At 44.4% G+C, this 23,440-nt stretch overlaps 1 protein-coding gene across 2 annotated transcripts in view; it reads right to left on the bottom strand.

Moving 5' to 3' along the window:
- Positions 1-23,440, bottom strand: part of LOC121271430 (DENN domain-containing protein 1B-like) — a 69,405-nt gene that overhangs the window by 39,135 nt on the left and 6,830 nt on the right. The window contains exons 2-10 of one of the 2 annotated variants that reach the window (XM_041177436.1): positions 23,228-23,289; positions 14,210-14,253; positions 13,121-13,170; positions 11,721-11,840; positions 6,041-6,110; positions 4,600-4,680; positions 3,133-3,207; positions 1,944-1,997; positions 1,141-1,251 (exon numbers count right to left, since the gene is read on the bottom strand). In XM_041177436.1, the coding sequence (XP_041033370.1) occupies positions 1,141-1,251; positions 1,944-1,997; positions 3,133-3,207; positions 4,600-4,680; positions 6,041-6,110; positions 11,721-11,840; positions 13,121-13,170; positions 14,210-14,253; positions 23,228-23,289 (667 nt within the window). The remainder of the gene's footprint in view (positions 1-1,140; positions 1,252-1,943; positions 1,998-3,132; positions 3,208-4,599; positions 4,681-6,040; positions 6,111-11,720; positions 11,841-13,120; positions 13,171-14,209; positions 14,254-23,227; positions 23,290-23,440) is intronic. The other variant, XM_041177437.1, reaches the window with a different exon arrangement.

The raw sequence follows: 23,440 nt of genomic DNA, 5'->3' as shown, positions 1-23,440 counted from the left end.
CTGCAGACAGACTGTCACAGCTCAAATCTGCAGACAGACTGTCACAGCTCAAATCTGCAGACAGACTGTCACAGCTCAAATCTGCAGACAGACTGTCACAGCTCAATTCTGCAGACAGACTGTCACAGCTCAATTCTGCAGACAGACTGTCACAGCTCAAATCTGCAGGCAGACTGTCACAGCTCAAATCTGCAGGCAGACTGTCACAGTTGAATCCTGTTGCAGGACTGTCACAACGGAACTGTCTAGATAGACTCTCGCAGCTGAAACCTGTAGATAGACTGTTACAGCTGAACCCTGTACATAGACTGTCAGAGCTGAACTGACTAGATAGACTCTCAAAGCTGAGGTTTCTAGATAGATTGCCAGAGCTGAACCCTGTAGGTAGACCTTCAGAGCTGAATCCTGTAGATAGACATCAACAGCTGAACCTTGTAGACAGACTGTCACAACTGAACCCTGTAGATAGACTGTCACACGTATACCCTGTACATAGACAGCTACAGCTGAACCTTGTAGATAGACTGTCACAGCTGAACCCCGTAGATAGACTGACATACCTGAACCCTGTACATAAACTGCTACAGCTGAACCCTGTAGATAGACTGTCACTGCTGAGCCCTGTAGATATGCTTTCACAGCAAACTCTGTAGATAGTCTGTCACAGCTGCACCCTGTAGATGGACTGTCACAGTGAACTCTGTAGATAGACTGTCACGGTGACCCATGTCGTTAGACTGTCACAGTTGAACTCTGTAGATAATCTGTCACAGCTTAAAACTCTAGATAGACTATCAGAGCTGAACCCTGGAGGTAGACTGTCACAGCTGAACCCTGTACATAGACTGTCACAGCTGAATCCTGTCGGTAGCCTGTCAGAGCTGATTCCTGCAGATAGACTGTCACAGCTGATCCCTGTAGATAGACTGTCACAGCTGATCCCTGTAGATAGACTGTCACAGCTGAATCCTGTAGATAGACTGTCACAGCTGAATCCTGTAGATAGGCTGTCATGGCTTAACCCTGTAGATAGAATGTCACAGCTGTACTCTGTAGATAGAGACTGTTAAAGTTAAGTGTTCTAAGGGAATTGGGGAGAAACGCCATCAGAGGGACGACATTGTCTGTGCTGGCACTTACTGTGCTGAGCTTGCTGGAAGTGATGATAATGCGCCTCTCATGCAGCATACTGGCATAGAGATGTAGCATGTTATTCACATCTACAGCAACCACATATTCTGTCAGGTTCCTCTGTAACACAAATACATTTATACAGAAGTGGGAAACAAAGAGCAAACATATTATACAACATTACTTGGTATCTTACTAGTAAAACTGAATCCATATAAATGGAAACCTTATCCAACAGAGCACTGAACAATCCCCTTCCCATTACCTCAACAGTGCAAATCCCTCCCTTGTTAAGTGTTACTGCACAGATCCCTTCATGTTCATAGATAAAATTGTTATTTGTGCATTCTCTTTCCCTATAGAATTCAGTGCTACTGCCTGGTAGGTGGGAGGCTTCAATGACTCTGGAAAGATGCAAAGGAACTAGACAGGATAAACACCTGAACAAAGCAGAAACTGTTATCAATCCCTAATATCTTTTCCTTCATGGGTGGATGATGGTGGGGGCAGAGGGTGGGTGCAATGGGGAATGAGGATTGTAGGACTTTTGGAGAACTCTGGGTTCATTATGATTTCATTTCCTGATTCAGGTATAAATATATTACAGTCAGGTGTGTGTGTGTGTGTGTGTGTGTGTGTGTTTTTTTATGGGTGACTGTGTATCTGTGTATGCTGTAAATCAAATGGGTTCTTGCAGGTAGTTTCTCAAACATATACCATGTCCATCAATGGTCAACGGGGTTAGTCAGCCAGCAGCACTCGCTCCCACCCAACACCCCCCACCAACCACCTGAACACTGAGTCATACTTACACTCTCTGGTATTGTAGGCAAGCTGTTGGTGTCAGGGGCAATAAAGTAAGAAAGCTGGAGGTAAAAAGAGATAAAAGGTTATGTTTGTTTTTATGTTTATAAAACGTACAGTTTGCAGAGTGTTCATTTGTCAGTGATTAAGTCACAAAGAGTTTAAAATTTAGGAGTACGGATCCCACAAGGGATTAACAAGAATAATGATCAAAATGGTTAACAGAGCTGCAAGGCAAACAAGAATGAAATAAGAAATGTTTTGTGTTGCTCATTAAAATGCCGGAGCCTGACTCCACCCCCTCCTCCCCTCTCCTCTTCCCTACCCCTCACCTCCCCTTGTCTCCCTTAACCCTCTTCTCCCACCCTGTTCTGTTCCCCCTCACCGCCAACATTTCCTTCAGCTCTATTCTGCTGAAGGGTCATTTGGACTCGAAACGTTAACTGTTCCTTTCCACAGATGCTGCCAGACCTGCTGAGTTTTTCCAGGTATTTTTGTTTTTGTTTCCTTCAGCTCTCTCGCCCCAGAGAGGGTCATTGGCATTCTAGAGGGGCAGTTTGTCACTCTATCGTGGAATAGGTGCACTGGTCTGGCCAGTGGGACTGGCTGTTCCAAGGATGATTTGTTCTTTTCTAATGGGCAGTTGATTTCTCTCTGAAGCCTGGTTACAGCTAGGTCAGGTCGCAGGCTTCAGATGTATACTTCCCGTGGTCTCGGAGGAAGAAATGGCAGGCTCAGCAATGTGAAATCTGTGAACTTTAGTCTGTAAGGGAGGAAGAGTGCAGCCAGCAGGAAGCCTGGAAGAAAAGAAGCATCCAATGGTCAGCTCACTCAGGACTGCCCTGCCGGGGGTGATCTGGCCTTCCTGGGCCTTCCTTTGCAGGGATCTACCTCAAGGGCCCTGTCTCATGAAGTGACCCCCAGTCACTAGGATTCCACCATTCATATTGTAAAAGCTGAAATATAGAGCAACTTTTGCTAAACAGGAAACCCTTGTTAATAAAGGAAAGATTGACAATCTGCACAATTAGACAACAGGTTAGTCTGCAGATAGCAAGTGTTTTATGTAAAGGGCAGCACAGATTGCTAATTAATTTGATCAGCATGCATGGGTAGAGTTAGGTGCTGTTTAGTTATAGGGTTAATTTGATCAGTTCCAGTATAGTGGCATTGGTTATCGGGTTTTGCCCGACTCACCGACGGCATACCACTACTAGGATCCCTCTTCTGATCTTTCAGAAACCGTCTTGTTGTAACTCCCAGCTGCTGGGCCTTGTGAGACAGTATTGTGCAATTATTTTTCATTCCAAAATATCACATTACAATGTATATTTTATCAACTTTGTGTTAGGAAAAATCTCTCACTTGTTGTCAGCCATGGATCATTGGGTAACACTCTTGCCTCCAAGTCAGAACTCTAGTGAGTTCATGCTCCACTCCAGAGACTTGACAGCATGATCCAGGCCAACACTGCAAGTGTAGTACTGAAGGAATGCTGCACTGTTGGAGGTGCCATCTCTCAGATGAGATATCTGCCATTACAGATAAACATAAAAGGTTCCATGACACTCTTTCAAGGAAGAGTAGAGGAATTCTCTCCAGTGTCCTGGTCAATATTTATCCAACCAATATCACAAAACCAGATCGCCTGGTCATTATCTCATTGCAGTCTGTGGGAGTTTGCTTTGTGTAAATTGGAATTACAACAGTGACTACACTTCAAAAGTACTTTACATCACAAAACATTATCGACCTGAAATATGAACTCTGTTTTTCTCTCTCTCTACAGATGCAGCCTGATTTTATTTTATTCAGTCATGGGATTTGGGCGTCGCTTGCAAGGCCAGCACTTATTACCCATCCCTAGTTGCCCTTGAGAAGGTGGTGGTGAGCTGCCTTCTTGAATCGCTGCAGTCCATGTGGTGTAGGTACACCCACAGTGCTGTTAGGGAGGGAGTTCCAGGATTTTGACCCAGCGACAGTGAAGGAACGGCGATATATTTCCAAGTCAGGCTGGTGAGTGACTTGGAGGGGAACTTGCAGGTGGTGGTGTTCCCATCTCTCTGCTGCCTTTGTCCTTCTAGATGAAAGAGGTCGTGGGTTGGATTGCTGAATATTTCCAGGATTTTTTATTTTTGTTCCAGATTTCCAACATCCACAGTAGTTTGCTTTTGCATCAAAATTACTTCATTGACTTTAAAGTACTTTGGAATATCCTGAGTTAATTAAAGGTGCTATAGAAATGAAAGTGTATCTTTCAAAGAAACCTTATGTCAGTCAGTCTAGATCGTGAGTGACTTCAGTCTATTCACACAAATAGGGCAGACATACCTTCCATAAGGATAGTTGGCCAATTTTAGCAGCTCCCCATCCAGAATCACTAAGACCACCTGTTGCACCCCAGCTTACCTCAGAGGTTCAGCGCAGCCTTGCTGGTCTGTTTGGCTCATTATCACATTAGAAAATGCTTAATTGATTGAGTCACAATTCCACTTAATCACTGACCCTAACGTGTATAAAATGATGGGGAGTTTTTTGCATATTTAACAAGCATATGCTGCACAGCCCAGTGAGTGGTGATGGGGGCACCATGAAATGGTTGCAGACATCCTCAGATTGTAAAAGGTGCTAAATAAATGCAGTTTCTTTCTTTTCTTTACTTACAAATCCAAGATTGAGTGCAGAGTCTGGCTGGGGAGGTGGGTGAGCGTACAGAGCACTCAAGAGCTCTTTCACTTCACTGTCCTGTAGAAATAAACACACAGACATATTACAGCTCACAGAAAGCAGACCTACGGACCTAGGAAAAGCAGCAAGCTCCCCAAAACATCAGCAAATGCAAAGGCCAGAAGCATTCTGAATGGAAATGGTCCAATCTGGGAGAATTATGTTGTTTTGTTTGAACAATATAGAATGAGTTTTACTTTGTACTTAATCCTGAGCTGTACCTGTCCTGGGAGTATTTGATGCAGACAATGTAGAGGGAGCTTTGATCTGCATCTAACCCATGCTGCAACTGCTTTGGGAGTGTTTGATGGTGACAGTGTAGAGGGAGCTTTACTCTGTATCTAACCCCGTGCTGTACCTGTCCTGGGAGTATTTGATGAGGACGGTGTAGGGGGAGCTTTATCCGAATCTAACCCTGTGTTGTGCCTGCCCTGGGAGTGTTTGATGGGGACAGAGTAGAGGAAGCTTTACTCTGTATCTAACCCTGTGCTGTAGCTGTCCTGGGAGTTTTTGATGGGGACAGAGTAGAGGAAGCTTTACTCTGTATTTAACCCATGCTGTACCTGCCCTGGGAGTGTTTGATGGTGACAGTGTCGAGGGAGCTTTACTCTGTATCTAACCCTGTGTTGTACCTGTCCTGGGAGTGTTTGATAGGGACAGTGTAGAGGGAGCTTTACTCTGTATCTAACCCCGTGCTGTACCTGCCCTGGGAGTGTTTGATGGGGACAGTGTAGAGGAAGCTTTACTCTGTATCTAACCCCGTGCTGTTCCTGCCCTGGGTATGTTTGATGGGGACAGTGTAGAGGGAGCTTTACTCTGTATCTAACCCCGTGCTGTACCTGCCCTGGGAGTGTTTGATGGGGACAGTGTAGAGGAAGCTTTACTCTGTATCTAACCCCGTGCTGTACCTGTCCTGGGAGTGTTTGATGGGGACAGTGTAGAGGGAGATTTACTCCGTATCTAACCCCGTGCTGTACCTGTCCTGGGAGTGTTTGATGGGGACAGTGTAGAGGAAGCTTTACTCTGTATCTAACCCCGTGCTGTTCCTGCCCTGGGAGTGTTTGATGGGGACAGCGTACAGGTTGCTTTACTCTGTATCTAACCCCGTGCTGTACCTGTCCTGGGAGTGTTTGATGCAGACAGTGCAGGGGGAGCTTTACTCTGTATCTAACCCCGTGCTGTACCTGTCCTGGGGGTATTTGATGGGACAATATAGATGGATCTCTACGCTGTCACTCAGTGTGTAGCAAGCTCTGAATCAACCTACTAATTCTGATTAGTGAACGATATGTATTCATATCCTACAGCAAACTGTGTGTTACAGTATAATATTTACTCTGGTTATACAGCGGTGTATTTTACACATTGTAATATTTACCTGTCCTTTTGCTAAGTAGTCAGCTATATTGTTTAGGAGCTTGTAGAAGACTTCAAACCAGGGCAGGAAACTAGAAGACAAACGGAGCAACAAATGAAAAAGCTGCAGAGCCCCAGTTCAAAGGAGTGATGAACAAAAACACTTCCAGTGCAATTAACAGCTTTCATTTAAAAAGTACTTGCTTTATTATTTATTATCTTGTTGCATACTTTTTCAATGATCACTCCTGGGAATGAGGTGGACAGGATCATTGTATCATAAGGTTCAGGTTGGCTATGGAAAAGGGCAAAGAACAATCCCGAGTAAGAAAAATTAACTGGGAGAAAGCCAACTTCAATAGTGTAAGAACGGATCTCAGCCGAATAAAATGGAATCAAAGGTTGGCAGGAAAAATGGTAACAGAAAAATGGTCTACCTTCAAAGAAGAGATAATTCAGGCACCGTTAAGGTAAATTCCCTCGAAGGGGAAAGATAGGACAAACAAATCCAGAGCTCCTTGGATGACAAAAGAGATAGAGTTTAAGATGAAGATGAAGTTTGCTTGTGACAGATGTTGGGTGAATAACATAACGGAGAATCAGGCTGAATATAGAAGGTTCAGAGGGGCTGTGAGAAAGCAAGTAAGTGAAACAAGGCGAGAGTATGAAAAGAGACCGCCAGCTAACATAAAGGGGAATCCCAAAGTCTTCAACAGAGATATATAGTAAAAGGGTGATAAAAGGACCAAAAAGGGGATAGCGACAAAAAGGGGATTTACGCTTGGAGGCAGAAGGTATAGCTGAGGTATTAAATAAATACTTTGTCTTTACCAAGGAAGAAGATACTATCCAGACCACAGTGAAAGAGGAGGTAATTAATAAAAGGGTTTAAATTGATAAGGAGGTGGTATTGGATTAGCTGTCTATACTTAAAGTTGATAAAGCAGCAGGACCAGATGAGATGTATCCAAGGATAGAGAGGGAAATGAAAGTGAAAATTGCAGAGGCAATGGTCATAATTTTCCAGTCTTCCTTAGACTCAGGGGTGGTGCCAGAGGACTGGAAAATGCAAATGTTACACCCTTAAGCCCAGCAACTACAGGCCAGTTAGTTTAACTTTAGTGCGGTGGGGAAACTTTTAGAATCAATAATTCAGGACAACATTAACAGTCACATGGACAAGTGCAGGCTAATTAAGGAAAGCCACCACAGATTTGTTAAGGGAAAATTTTGTTTAGCCAACTTGCTGGAGTTTTTTGAAGAGTTAACAGAGAGGGTTATTGAGGGCAATGCTGTTGATGTAATGTACATGGACTTCCAAAAGGCTTTTGATACAGTGCTGCACAACAGGCTTGTGAAAAAGTTATAGCTCATGGAATAAAAGGGACAGTAGCAACATGGATATGAAATTGGCTGAGTGACAGAAAACAGAGAGTAACGGTTAATGGATGTTTTTCGGGTTTGGGGATGGTGTGTAGTGGAGTTCCCAGGGGTCATTGTTGGGATCCTTACTCTTCCTTATACATAATAATAACCTAGACCTTGGTGTGCAGGGCACAATTTCAAAATTTATGGATGATTCGAATCTTGGAAGCATAGTGAACCTTGAGGAGGGTAGTCTAGAAGGACATAGTCCAATTGGTAGACAATATGGACTGCAGTGGTTCAAGAAGGCAGCCCACTGCCACCTATTCAAGAGCAGCTAGGGATGGGCAATAGATGTTGTCCCAGCCAGGGAAGCCCACATCCCATGAATGAATTAAAAAATAGAATGGGCAGATAAGTGAAAGATGAAATACTATGCGGAGAAATGTGAGGTGATTCATTTTGGTGGGAAGAACATGGACAGACAATATAAAATAAAGGGTACAACTCTAAAGGGAGTGCTGGAACAGAGGGACCTGGGTGTGTATGTGCATAAGTCATTGAAGGTGGCAGAACAGGTTTAGAGAGCAGTTAATAATGTATACAGTAACCTAGGCTTTATTAATAGGATCACGGAGTACAAGAGCAAGGAGGTTATGTTGAACATGTATAAGACACGAGTTTGGCCTCAGCTGGAGTATTGTGTCCAGTTTTGGTGCTGCACATTAGTGAGGATGTGAAGGTATTAGAGAGTGCAGAAAAGATTCACGAGAATGGTTCCAGGGAGGAACTTCAGTTATGAAGAGAGATTGTAGAAGTTGGAACTATTCTCCTTGGAGAAGAGAAGGCTGACAGGAGATTTGATAGAGGTATTCAAAATCATGAGAACAGAGTAAATAGGGAGAAACTGTTCCCACTTGTGAAAGGATCAAGAATGAGAGGGCACAGATTTAATGTAATTGGCAAAAGAAGCAAAAGCAATATGAGAAAAATCTTTTTCACACAGCAAATGGTTAAGGTCTGGAATGCTCTGCCTGACAGTGTGATGGTGGCAGGTTCAATTGAAGCATTCAAAAGGGAATTAGACTGTTATCTGAAAAGGAAAAATGTGCAGGGTTACAGGGAGAAGGCAGCAGGATGGCACTAGGGTGAGTTGCTCATTTGGAGAGCCAGTGCAGACATGATTAGCCAAATGGCCTCCTTCTGTGCTGTAACAATTCAGTAATTCTGGTCTATATTTCCTGTAATATCTTTATCATGTTTCAAGGTCTCTGATATTACTGTCTATTTTTTTCCATTCATCAAGCCTCTCCTGAAAATGTTACTTTCTCCATGGGTATGCTTCTAGAGCTGCTGATTGTCCTCCTTCGAATCATTCCCAACTCTCAGGTCTGAGCCCAGATCTTAAAAGTCAGCATGCAATTCAATTGTATTGAATCCTGACCCTCCCTCAACACCCTGGAGGTCACCATTGACTAGAAACTGAACTGGACTAGCCATATAAACATTGTGGCTACCAGAGCAGGTCAGAGGTTGGGAATCCTGCGGCGAGTAACTCACCTCCTGACTCCCCAAAGCCTGTCCACCATCTACAAGGCCCAAGTCAGGTCTGTGATGGAATAATCCCCACTTGCCTGGATGTGTGCAGCTTCAGCAACACTCAAGAAGCTTGACACTATCCAGGACAAAGCAGCCCACTTGATCAGCATCCCATCCACCAACCTAAACATTCAGTCCCCCCATCACTTGCATAGTGTCTACAGTGTGTACAATATACTGCAGGAACTCACCAAGGCTACTTCGACAGCACCTTTCAAACTCATGACCTCTACCATCTCGAAGGACAAGAGCAGCAGATGCATGGCAACATCAACAGCTGCAAGTTCCCCTCCAAGTCACTCACCATCCTGACTTGGAAATATATCGCTGTTCCTTCACTGTTGCTGAGTCAAAATCCTGGAATTTCCTCCCTAACAGCACTGTGGGTGTACCTACACCACATGGACTGCAGCCGTTCAAGGAGGAGGCAGCTCACCACCACCTTCTCAAGGGTATTTAGGGGTGGGCACAATGCTATTCCAGTGATGCCCACATCCCATAATGGGGATTCTGGCTGATTTCACTTGGTAACCTTTAACATTGCCTCTGCTAAGATCAATTAACTCAACAGGTTAACGTAGGATCTCTGGGTCTGTCAGATATGCGTAGATGTTACCAGCCTGCTGTTCCATGTTCCATTAGTATCCAGGCACTGTTTGTTTACAAGAGAATGCAGGAACTTGAATCCAGGACCTGAATTTTACACTTGGTGGGCGCGCCCGATCGGGGTGCCCAGGGGTGATCAGCGCTGCTAGGGTGGGTGCAGGGAGAGGGTGGGCAATGATGTCACCGTGGGCACAGGTGAGCACTGCGAGAAAGCTCCCTGAAGGCAGACAGATGCATCAGGGAGCTGCAGACCTGAAAAGTCATCAAATAAAGGTTTTAAGAGCTGAAAAAATGTCCATGCATCGCAATCAATCACCTGAAAATATAGCTGATAAAAATGCTTCCCACAGATAGTTATTTTTATTTTATTTCATAACAGAAATGTCATGCCGCCCTTGGATGAGGTTTGATGAAAAATGGAAAGTCCGCCTGGCTGATTTGCCCTTCTGCCAAGCGTAAGGTTTGACGGGCTGTGAAAAATCGGAGACAATTGCGCTGTTAGTGGGCTTAATTGCATGCCCGCCCACAGGATGTAAAATTCAACCCTAGGAACACCATTTGGAAATACATAGGTACAGTACTTCAAATCTGGCTAACCAGCAAAATCTGAAAACGGGACATTTTTAAGGACATCTTGAACTGTTTTTTTTCCAGAGAATTCCCTTAGTCTATTGGCACAGCAATGCTCCCTCCCTCCCTCCTCTCTCCCTGGTGGGGAGACTCCCTCCAGCCTTCCTCTCTCCCTGGGGGGAGACTCCCTCCCTCCTTCCTCTCTCCCCGGGGAGGAGACTCCCTCCCTCCCTCCTCTCTCCCTGGGGGGAGACTCCCTCGCTCCTCCCTCTCTCCCTGGGGATTATGGGCACTTTCTTACACAGTGTTAGTTGGATGTGAGCTTTGTGGTTTAAACCCAAGTTGCAGCTCACCTGGCATCAAAAAACAATTGGTGTGGCCATCCTTCGGACAGTTTGAAATCCCATCACCCTGCTTCAATGCGGTAAAGATCCCCATTTGATGCAGAACAGGGAGTGGTCCTGGTATCTTATTCATATTCCTGGCACAATCAATGGCACCATTAACTGATTAGCTGGCTGTTCATCTCATTGCTTTTTGGAGGGATACTACTGGCACTATCAACTACTGCCCCATTTTCCAAACTAACAGCAGTCACTGCCCTTCAAAGTTGCTGTCTGTAATCGGTGTTTGGAGAGCTCTTGATGAAGCAGTCATATGCTGGGTTTGGTTTTTTTGATCCTGGTGCTCATTATGCCAAGTGATTCTTCTTTTTGAAATATTCCAGGAAATGTTTCACTTCCTCAGTAAGTGGCTAGAAATGGAAATTTTAGTTTCTGTGGCCTCCTGTTAAATAGCCAGGGCACATGTTCTTATTTCTAGTTCCGCCCCATCTCCTTGTAACCAGATTTTCTTCCTCAGCCAGGCTGGTGCCACTTACTGAGTCTGAATCTGATGTAATTAGATACAGGTATGTTTGAGCAGGGACAGGAGTGGTACTGTGAAGAGCTATCCTGGAAACTCATATTACCAAACCACTGTGTAGTGCTTGTGCTTGGGTGGCTGAATTAATAACTGGGAGAGGGTCTGGGGCATGGGGTCTGTAGGAGTTATTGTTTCTGGTTGCTGGAGAGCCTCTGGGGTATGAGGGCTGTAGGAGTCAGTGTCTCTGGTACTGGAGAGTGCCTGGGACATGGGGACTGTAGGAGTCAGTGTCTCTGGTACTGGAGAGTGTCTGGAGCATGGGGACTGTAGGAGTCAGTGTCTCTGGTACTGGAGAGTGTCTGGAGCATGGGGACTGTAGGAGTCAGTGTCTCTGGTACTGGAGAGCGTCTGGGACATGGGGACTGTAGGAGTCAGTGTCTCTGGTACTGGAGAGTGTCTGGAGCATGGGGACTGTAGGAGTCAGTGTCTCTGGTACTGGAGAGTGTTTGACGGCAGGGGGACTATAGGAGTTAGTGTCTTTGACTGAGGGAACAGGTTTGGAGGAAATGGAGACAAGGATAATAAAAATCTTCTTTAGTATTTTTTAAAGAAGTAAATTCATGAAAGTTTTTTGGAAAATTAGTTTGTTGGAATTGGCCAAGTGCCAGTTTCATGAGGATTTGTGTCCTGGGTCCTACCTGAGGATGCAAATGCAGGTCTTTGATCCACCAGTCAGTCGGCAAAAGCCAAACCGCTGATTGCCGTCTATATCCGTCAACACAAAGGTGAATTGCTGGACTACAGAACTCTCCCACATCCTGCCAAACAGAAAAATGATTTTCAGCTCACACAGTGAGTTCACATTTCATCATCCAATGACAGAATTCCAACCCAATGATCAACTGGGCATTGTGCAGACTATTCCGATACCACACTGTGCTCTCATTACAACATCAGGGTTAATATGCCATCACGTGACACTGAAAGTCCATTCTAATATCGGCATGTTTAACCAGTGATGAACAAACACACACCGATCAGGAAACTCACACTGTAAGCTGTGCGAAGACACCTGATTGCAGCTACAGCTGCTCAATTGGGTCTTTGTGTGAGTTTTTTGGATAAGGACAGGGTTGGATGGGTTGTGATGTCTCCATGGTTAAATAGCCCTCCAGCATTCACAGTCTGTGCCTGTCAGAATGGGGCTTGAGTCCTGGCTCAGATAGGAATAATGAGGTTACCCAAAACCCATGAACCTAAAGAGGTGAGTCTGTACCCAGCAAGTGTGGACCAGGAGAATGGAGGTGACAATATTGTCCAGGCTGTGAGCCTAAGATTATCACTTACTCCTAATCAGGGTCATCTCCAAGACAGGAGGCGAAGCAAGAAAAGTTGACAATAAAACTTAGTCAGTCTTTACAACACCTTAGTCATACAAACAACATACTTTTTGTAACCTGGGATTGAATAAGAAAGGATAACATTTATTAAGTTGGAAGCAAGTTGATGTACAGCAATCTAGAGTCAAACTCGATCTTTAACCCCACTGAGAGTGCATTCTGCATCAAACAGGTTATCTAATGATGCATATCAGAAACTCTTTGTTATAGCAATCTGAATATTTCCATATTCCTGTCCTCTTTCATCCCAAAGCCCTGCAATCTTCCTCTGCTTCAAATATTGATCCAACTTTCTAATAAATGATGCAGTGGCCCTTGGCCTCAACCACTCCCTGTTAAAATAGAGGTCTTTTCCTTCTCCCTCTCTTTTTCTTTCCCCCCTCCCCCTCACTCTCCTCCCTCCCCCATCACTCTCCTCCTCCCCCCTCACTCTCCTCCCCTCCCATGTGTTCGTTGAACACGAACCAGTAAAATTCCTTTGGAGTTAAGATAGTAAATAAAGGAGTATTGCATTAATACTTGAGAGAAAATTAAACCCTGTCACTACATACTGTGGTGTTGTACCAATCAGGAGCTGACTGAGACCTGACCTTCAAATTGATTTCAATTTGGACCTGAAACTGACCTCAGATTGTGGACACCCAGGTAAGGAGCAGTGGGAGAGACATTCATCCCTAAACCCATGGCTTAACTCTTACCTTTCCACATCAAAAGGGAAGCAGAATTTGGGCAGGCTCTGTAGAGATTCCTGTGAGAAAAAAAGCAGGCATGTTTTGATGCTGTCAGTTATATCAGGTTAGTTACCTACGTCTGGGCCACTGATGGCTCAGGTCACTTTGATACTGAGCCATAATGCCAGGAGGTCCATGGGATTGATTCCTGGGCCCCCACTTCAGCTTGCTGTCCAGTGGCTTCTACTGCAAGGTTGCAGCTGCAGTTGCAGCGCAGGGTGTAACATGCTTGACTGTGACACCTCCATTGGCTACAGAGGGCAGGATTTTCCAGTCCCGCCCATCATCGGGATTGTCCAGTACTGCCGAAAGTCAGTGGACTTTTGGCTGGGCCGCTGAATCTCCTGCAGCGGGTCCCACCATGATGGGGCTAGAAAACCCTGGCCATAGTCTGCTGACACTTTAACTCGTCCATATGCAGAGTTAAATTCGGGCTCTTGCTGCCTGGGTTCACACCTGAAAAATAACTGCATGAGTGAACTGGGGAGTTTCTACAGAAGAGGATGGAAGGAAAAATGGATAAAAACTGAAGAAGGTGAGGAATTCCCACATCAGCAATCATGTTGTAAAGGAATATAAGATGGTGCTGAGGCACCATTCAGCCAGGCAGTGTCAAGCACACATTGCTTTTAGCTGTTTATAAAGTAGAATCCTTTCATTAGCACTAGCCCATAACAATGTCATGAATCTCATTACTTGTTTTATTAGTTTCATAATTACTAGTTGGCTCGTGCCACCATGATGATTTTTCAATAAACCAATAACCTATCAATCTACTGTTTACACATGATAAACCAATTCACATTCAGGATAACAAAACAGTATCATAATCAACAAATATTTAGTATGACCCAAAGCAATCATTTTAAAATCCACTGTGGAGCTCATACTCAGGTAGAACTCCCATTCTTTGAATATACATGAATGTGTAGCAGACTCGTTCAGCACCCATGTGTGTCCAGACCTAACGGCAGTTTAATTGTTAATCAGTTCACTAACAGGTTAGTTAGATTTTCCAGTGGCAAATTACAGAGTGAGATAAAAGATACAGCTTACCGGGTCATTGTAATCTTCAGGAAACTGTCTCAGCACTGCAGGATCTGAAAGGGAAGAGCAAGCCCATCAAATAGTCATCAATCTCAGCACTCAAAAACTTGTACACTACACTCATGGTCCCTATGGATTTGCTGCTTCATGTACTCATCTGCAAACACCGTGGGATGGTTTGTTGCAAGAAAGGAGAGCTGAAAGTAAGCAAAGAACCTGCTGACCCTCTCCTGATTCATTTGAAAGAGATACAGTTGGGAGTTGATCACAAGTTACCTTGGCTAAATGCAGGAGATGTGCTGAAGCTGCAGGTTTCCTGCTGAGCCCATCACCACATCAACATGTGAAGGGGGCAAAAGGCACCAGCAGAACACAATCTCTTCAAACTAGGAGGCAGACTATCAGCACAGCAAAGCGTTCATAGCAGCATGTTCCACATGCAGTCAAAGGACAGGACGATAAGGCAGGCTGACCAGTACAGGCACAATGGTCCAAATGGCCTCCTTCCATGCTGCATTATCCTATGATTTTGGGGGTGAGGCTAATCTATAACATCTTTCTTTGGGATGGAAATCAGTGAGTTTTCAACAGACTGGAAATGATGCTGCCCAGTGGAACTGAAGCATTGAGAGTGGAATCTCCAAGATTCAATCCCAATTTACTTTATTAGGTTGGAATGGGAAATGCTACTATTGGCCCAAGGCTGAGGGAAGGAAACAGCAATGAATCCTGCTCCCCATGATCATTACCCACTGCTGGCAAGTGTTTCCATGTGATAAAACCTCACCAATCCTCCTTTTAGTGTCCAAATGGAAGCTGTCCCACATCACTTACATAAGGTTGAATCTTGGAGAATAATCACAGATTGTTAGTAGGATGACATCTTTGTTAGGATTGGCACTGGGCTTACAACAATCTACTAACATGGATGTGAAATATCTGTTAAGTCTCTCCAAGTGATCCTATTGGACATCATAGACTAATACAACGACGTAGCTTTGTGGTTATTTTACTGGATGAGAAATCCACAGGGTGTGTGTTCAAATCCCAAGTTGTGAAATTGAATTCAACAAAGCAGCACAATAACCGCCAGCCAATGGGATTTGGGTCATTCCACCAGCAGAGGACTTGGACATATGTCTGTTGTCAAGCATTATTCAGCTTCTTTATAACTAATATTCCTTCCCCTACCCAGAACCCTCACTGGCCTCTATACTGCTCACCATGCCTCCACTGCATGCCTCCTTTATAGCCATTCATTATAAAACTTCTCTAACCTGCTCCTCTCTGTAATTGTCCCTCAATTCTACTCTTCCCTCCTGAATATTGTACCCCTCTATCTCACACCCCTACCTCACTCAGATCTCTATAGATTTGTGATTTGAATGCAATGATAGCTTCCCCAAATGCACAGTTGGATATGATACTAATCCACACAGACCAGGAGCCATAAGATTCAGGGTCATAGGCAAGTTAAGAAACCTCAGTTTAACTGCACCTGCCATTACTGCTCACAACTAGCCTGTTCAATCTAACATTGGTGCCTTCGATCTTCATAATCAGTAGCTTTGAGTATTAAAACACACAACGATGGGAAGCCATACCTAGTAACTGTGCTGATATGTCCCTGTATAGTGCTTGTGGAATGTGTCCTGTTTAAACAGCATTAATGGGGGAGTCTTCCCACCTATTTCCATCTATTTTTAAATGTATTTCCATTCATTGTTTTATCTCTGCCTTTTAGCCTATTTTGATTTCTTCACCCCACCCCACCCCCACTAGGGCTATCTGTAACTTGCTTGTCCAGCTTTCTACCCTTAATTAGCACATTCCTTAGATAATAACCTTCAACACCTCTTTGTCCTTTTGTCTGTGACATTTTTTGGTTATTTCCACCTATCACTGGCCCTCTATCCAGTTCCACCTGTCCCGCCGCCCCCTCCCACCCCCAAACCAGCTTATATTTCACCTCTCTTCTATTTTTACTTAGTTCTGTTGAAGAGTCATATGGACTCGAAACGTTAACTGTGTTCCTCTCCGCAGTTGCTGCCAGACCTGCTGAGTTTTTCCAGGTATTTTTGGATTTCCAGCATCCGCAGTTTTTTGCTTTTATCTTAATGGGGGAGTGGCCTGGATACCAGAGGTTGCCCATCCCAGTACATCTGTCTGTAGCAAGAGTCAGCACTTTCAGGACAGAAGGGAAGAAAAGGGGAAAACCACATGCAGTAGTGGAGCTTTCGTGACAAATCCCTGCATTGCACCAGCAGACAGTTGGGCCTGTTTCCTAGCAGACAGGATGTGGTTTAACACAAGATGGGGCTGCTCATTAACTGGATCGTGATTCTGTTTTCTTTTAATATAAAATGTCTGATTTACACATCCTGCCTTGTTGTCCTATCCTCTGTCAGCACGTGGTTACAAGCACTTCTTTTTGCTGACAGTCTGCCTCCTGAGTTATAGGGATTATGTTTTGTGGATGGCTTTTCTGCCCTTCACACATTGCCCTGGTGATGAGCTCAGCAGGAAACCTGTGGCTTCAGCACAACTTTTTAAAAAAATCCAAACTGCAGAAAGGAGTCAGACACTGAGACAGACTCTTCAGTCCACAACCACAAGAGCCCCTCTGCCTGTTCTGGCGCCTTCAGATTTTGTTTTTGCTCTTCTCAATGCACTGACCTGTGGCCACTGACAGCCTTATATATCATCCAGGTGGCCATTCAATACTTATGTACAAGCTGGCTGTTTGACCACAGGAGGCATTGCTGTTAAACAGGTCCTGTCCAAACACCTACGCTATCAGTGCTCAGGAGTCTGAACTTTGGGCTTCCTAGGTCCCAGGTCAGGTGCCCTACCCTCTGCTGCCACCATGGCTGAGGTCAGCTTAATTCAGCAGAGATCAGGGATTGAAACTGGGATCTTCCTGGGTTTGTACGGCACAACAGTAATTTGCATTTCTCCAAGCACCTTGAGCGTAGTAAACATTTTCACCGGAGTGTTAACAAACAAAATTTGACAATGGGCTACATGAAGAGATTTAAAATAGGAGACCAAGAGGTAGGTTTTAAGGAGTGTCTTAAAGGAGAAAGGGGCAAAGAAGTTTTTAGAGTGGGAATTCCAGAACTTAGGGTCTAGGTAGCTGGAGACACAGCCGCCAATGGTGGAGCAATGGAAATTGGGGATGCAGAAGAGGCCAGAGTTGGGGGAACAGAAATCTCAGGGGCCTGGAAGAGGTTTTGGAGATGGGGGAATGGTAAGACCATGAAGGAATTTTAAAACAAGGATGATAATTTTAAAATCATGGGGTGGGGCGTGGGGGAATGTGGTTGTGGGGCTTACATATTATTAGGTTAAACACCATGAAGCTTCTTACCTCTTTCCCCCACAAGCAAGGTAAGAAGTCAACTGTTCCAAGGCTGCAGTAAGACAGGAGACTCTGTTCCACTGAGTGACTGAGCAGGGCACACATGGTCATTCCACAGATGAGAGGAATGCTGCAGGACATGCTTTTCCTCGGGCAGGACTAGTTTTATGTTTCATGAACTGTTGACATAGGGTGAGGATAGGACGGGACTGTGGCCTGTGAAGCCTCTGTAGGTGCACATTCTCTGGTACCTTGGTACCAAAGAATGTACATCACCTACAGAATACATTGAAGGGAGAATATGGTCAAAATATGCTGACAGTGAGCTACCCCTTTAACGGCTATATTGTCAGTTTGGAAAATTGGACATTACTATTATTCGAAAAATTAGTAAATTTAAGACAACCCCTAACGTGAGCATGAGAGGAAAGAGTGTATTCAGAGAATGTTGAAGCTGTGCAAACTTGTTTCCTGTAGCACTTGGTGATTGCTCAACCACAGCATCAGCACACTTGCTCTGCCTCACTTGTCCATATCAGTCACAATTTTAAGGTGTGTCATGTTAGACTTAACAAGCTTAAATGATGAGGTCAAGTTACATAAACTTGACTTGTGATCCCTCAAGTTTAGAAGATTGAGGGGGATCTGATGGAGGTATTTAAAATGATTAAAGGATACAATGGGGCAGATAGAGAGAAACTATTTCCTCTGGAAGGGGAAATCTTAAAATTAGAGTTAGACTGTTCAGAAATGAAATGAAGATGCACTTTTTCACACAAGAAGGTAGAGGAAATCTGGAATTCTCTCTTCAAAAGACTGTGTGGCCAATTGGCGCTTTCAAGACTCTGGTTGACAGATTTTTGTTAGCTTAGGGTATCAAGGGATATGGAGCTAAGGTGGGTAAATGGAATTGAAGTATAGATCAGATATGGCTTAACGCAATGACAGGACTTGCTTGAGGGGCTGAATGACCTTCTCCTGTTCCTATTTTTAAATAAAGCTAGATTCTGTTTTAGTCTCCTCTTCCTGATTTTCTTCACTCCTTTTCTTAATGAATCTACATGACAGCTATTTAACATTAGGAGGCTTTGTATCCAAGCCTGATCCTGATCTCTGTCATTATTCACAGTCTTTCAGGATAAGGAGCTGATTTTTATTTCTGCTATCTTGGAGACTTACAATATCATCACTGAGCCCTGAACTATCTGAGCACAGATAATGAGCAGAACCTGAAGCCCTCTTGGCCGAGGCTGAGTACCACTGTACATGATGCGTTCGCTAATGAGTAATTGCTGGTCATTACTTAAATTTGCTGTTATGCTATTTTGTTCCAATCTTTCCCAATGGGAACTTCAGCTTAATTAAATTCCTTTAAGTTTGTGACATTGATAAAGTTAATCATCAGATAACCCAGAACTCTTCTGCCTCATGCTTAAATCAACCCCTGTGAGATGGGGTAGGGGAAAGAATCCAGCGCCAGCTCCTGCTATGATCAGTATGCAGTGAATTCAATGGAAAGTGCCTGGGGAAACATCAAGCTCCGCCAGTTAATACTCACATTCAGGGATCACACGAGGGATGGGCAGAGCAAAGTAGAATTGACAGAAAAAACACCACTTTGCAAGAAATGTTTCATAATTAATGCTGCCTTTCTCTACAATCTATCTGCCATTAATGCTGCTCATAACTGCAATCTGCTCACCGCTGTATTATGTCTGCAGATGCCTCAAACTCCTCCTGGGTCCTGACATACCCCTTTGATTCCCACCACCAACCTCATTTCAGGAGGTGGCCACTAGCTGCCTGGCTTTCCACTGGTCAGCTGCTGCTTCACCAGTGCAGTGGGTTAACATGTGTTCAAATCACTACCAACAATCATGAATTAGTAAAAGAGAGAGTGCGTGGAATTGAAGGCTGCCTTGTTTTATGGGTTTGTAATTGGCTGGGTGGTTGGAGACAGGGGACCAAATTTCCACTGGGCTTGGGAAAAACCGACCAAAGTACTTTTGTAGCTCACAAAATGCACACCCGACCCACGTGTGACTTTACATTTACACAGGGGCTGGGCTGGCAGTGCATTTTGCAATGTGATGGAGTGTGCGAGGAGTGTGGATGTGGAGGCAGGCCAGTTAGAAACCCTCCTTGGTTCTCCAACACAGCAACCTAGCTCCCAACGCCACCTAAATCTCACCCTCGCCCCCTCAACCTCCCCCACCCACCCCATGCCACCTCACTTGCCCTTATGCCAGCCCATGGGTGGCATCGTCCCAGATTTGCACAAAGTGTAATAGTGAGCGGGGAAAAATTTGTTTTACTGGCCGCAGTGGTGGATTTTCATGCCACATTGTCCCACTCCCGCCTCATTAGTTATGCAGCCCACAGGAAACATGCCGTCTCGCTGGTGGGCGGCCTTCAATTTGCTGGCCACACCGTTATCTCGTCCTTCCTCACTCCAGGCACCATATTTAAACTGTAGTCGCATGCACAGATCTCAACGCTTGTAGCCCAGGACTGCTCCGGAGAAAACACGGCTCTGAAAGTCAAGAAGTGTGCAGTCTCCCGACTCAGTGACGCATCCCTAGGTCGCATTCTGGACCCTGTGGAGGCCAGCCATGATGTCCTCTACCCTTGCCTGACCACTCTGGCATGGGAGATGTTGGCAGAGGTGGTCATTGCCAATGCTGCACAGAAGAGGTTGGGCATCCAATGGATGAATGATCTTATCCATGCTGCCAGGATAAGGCAACCATCTCATCACTCTAAACTTACACACTCAGAAGGCCATTGCACATTCACTGGCATCTCGTTCACTACCAGCTCAAGGGGCGTCACCACTCACTCTCTCACACACACACCCTCACATCTCCGCCTGGCCTCATCTCCTCTGGAGACTGCCTCCTCAGCCCTCACCATCTTGAAGCTAATTGCACAGATCAACATGTGACCTCACACAAACCTTGGGATACCCCCCTTCCCCAGTACAGCCCTCGCCCTGCAGCCTCTTCCCTTACCTGAGGCCATTTCTCCCCCTTTCCCAAGAAAGCCCCAGCCCTGCAGTCATTGAGAAGCCACCTCTGCCTTATGGCTGGTCTGGTAGGTAGAGACCTGCTCGTGACCCCCCCCAAAGGTGATGTGGTGCTGCCTGCGAAGCCTGGCGCTGATGACAACGAGAGCTGCCCGAAGCAGGGTAGGCAAACAAACCTCGAAGTCCTGAGCAACATGCAGCTCACCAGGTGCACATCGCTTATGTACAGTTGTGAAACATGTTGGCGTGCAATCACGTCAATGGGCCCGGATGATCCAGCGTTGGGGGGGGGATAATTCTGTTGAGCAGGGCTTATAATGAGATGCTAAAGTATTGAAATTAGGTTCCCAGCATGCGGCGATGGGAAATGCGGCCCGCCGTTGACGGGTGGAGTGGACGATCGCAAACTGGTTTCAGGATGGTGTGAAACCGATTTTTGGCCTTCTCGCCATATCCCCGCCTGACACCAATGGGGGAGGAAAATCCCAGCCCATGTCACCTCTATGCCACCTCCCATTCCCATTCCACCTCATGCATACTCTATGCCCCCCATGCATCCTACATAGCTACTCATCTGTATGCACTATTTATAGTTCTCGGGAGCCATGCAATTATTTTAACATCATTGGAAAATCATTAAACCTTTAACAATCTAAGAAAATCCTGAATCCAAACTCAGTATCATTGATACTGGACCAAAACACCCAAGGGAAAAATAGATGTAATCTTTTAAGTGTCTATTAGGTTTGTAAACAAACAAGAAACTATATCAAAGACATGTTCCGTTTGTTATTATAGATGCGTAAACATTTCAATAGCTCTTGTATCAATAAGACTATCTGTTGAGCTTAAGCTTTTGAAACTCAGCCAAGCATTCATAATGGAACACCTGTCATAACAAAAGTTTCCAACTTCACTGACAGAACAGATATCCATTTCCCTTTCAAATCAGTGTGTCAATCAATGGAGAGGAGCAGCTGCAGACCAATTGTTCTACATTCAGAAGCAGGGTTTTTTTTTTAAAACAGCCAGTGCAAATAAATCAGAGCACAAAAATTATGACAGCAGAGGACATTTTAAAAATACATTATATTATTTTCTCCATTGGAAAAGTACCATAATGCATGTGAGCAATTACACAAAGCCGGTCAATGTAAGGGTCAACTTATATTGCAGGACTGATTTGTTCATTAAAAACACATCTATGTTACAATATAGCACCAATTAGTGACACTTGAAGATGTCAAAATATTTTCCACTGACCTTTCAGAATATTCCAGACTCTTCAGTGGGCTTTCCATTTTCTTCATAAACTATCAAATCTGGTGTGCTTTTGATGGGTTTCTAGAACCCTGCACCATTAGATGAATATGGTGTGTGGGAGGAAATCTGATCTTCACCCTCCATTTAAAATGGGGAACCTGACCTCAGTGGGGATGGGTGAGCGTTTTGCACACGAGGCATTCCTGATCCGCAAAAAGGCGTGGGTCAGGAATGCAGGGGAAAATTGGATTTCCTCTAAAATAAATCAAAGTGCGGCTACTCACACACTAAAATGCAGCTCCTCACCTGGATGAAAATTTGTCCCAGAGAATAGGGATAAAAGGTTCATTCTCTGAGAATTGTGTATTCATGTTTGCAGATGGTGCTAAGTTACAAAGCATGATAAGTGGTGTTGATGGGAGCAGGAAGTTACAAAGGGACATAGACAGGTTAGGTGAATGTGAACAGCAGATGGAATTCAATGTGGGGAAGACTGAAGTTAATCTGAGAAAAACAAGTTGGAATATTTTCTTAATGGTGAGAGAATATGGAGGAGTGAAGGAATTTGGATGGCCAGTTACACAAATCACTAAAAACTAGAGTACAGGCACAAAGCAACGTCAAAAGCCTTATTAGCTTTTATCTCAAATAGGCTGGGATTTAACAAAAGGAAGGAAATGATGCTTGGGTTATACAGAGCCTTGGTCAGACTCCATTTGGGATATTGTGTTCAATTCTGGACACTGCACCCCAGGAAATATATATTGGTCTCAGAGAGTGCACAGTGCACATTCACTGGGATGATGCCAGGGCTTAAAGGGTTAGTTATGGCTCATATTCCCTTGAGTTTAGAAGAATGAGGGGTGAACAATTTGAGGTATTTCAAAATGAGAAAAAAGCATTCTATAGAGAAACCATTTCCTCCAGCGGGGGAATTCAGAACAAGATACAATCTCAAAACTGAAGTTCCAATCAGGAAGCACCTCTCCACACAAAGGGCAATGAAAATCCGCAGCTCTCTTCCCTAAAGACTGCAGATGTGTGAATATTTAAAATTTTCAAGATGGTGGTTAATAGATTTTGCTGAGGTAAGGGTATTGGAGCAGATGAATGAAAGGTGTGTAAATGAAGTTCAATTACAGATCAGCCATGGCTTGAATGGCAGAACAGGATTGAGGGGCTGAATCATCTCCTCTTGTTCTGAAGTAAGAAATAGATGGGAAGTAGAGGGACTTTTTGCCACAATGAGTCGGGTTGGATCAATCTCATCTCTATCCATCTTATCAAGTGCTCTCCTCATCTATTTCAATCCATTTGAAGATAAATTTAAGATTGAACAACCTTTCAGCACTTCTATTTGGTAATTTTTCTCACTCACCAACATCTGATTTTGGACACGAGACTTCGATAAACAACTCGAACGTCTTTTCCGGGTTTTCTCTAAAAATAAAAATATTTTTAAAATGAGTTAAGTCATAGCTCATCTGGAAAAGCAAGTCTTCTCTCCTGAAGCACTAATTCAAGCAGGGTGCAATGTCCCAGGCTGCCCTATGGTAACCAGGCCTAGTGGCCATTCAACATTTATGAACCT

Source organism: Carcharodon carcharias, chromosome 30 (assembly GCF_017639515.1).
Source record: "Carcharodon carcharias isolate sCarCar2 chromosome 30, sCarCar2.pri, whole genome shotgun sequence".
Lineage (NCBI taxonomy): Eukaryota > Metazoa > Chordata > Chondrichthyes > Lamniformes > Lamnidae > Carcharodon > Carcharodon carcharias.
This window is presented reverse-complemented; position numbering and strand designations above follow the sequence as displayed.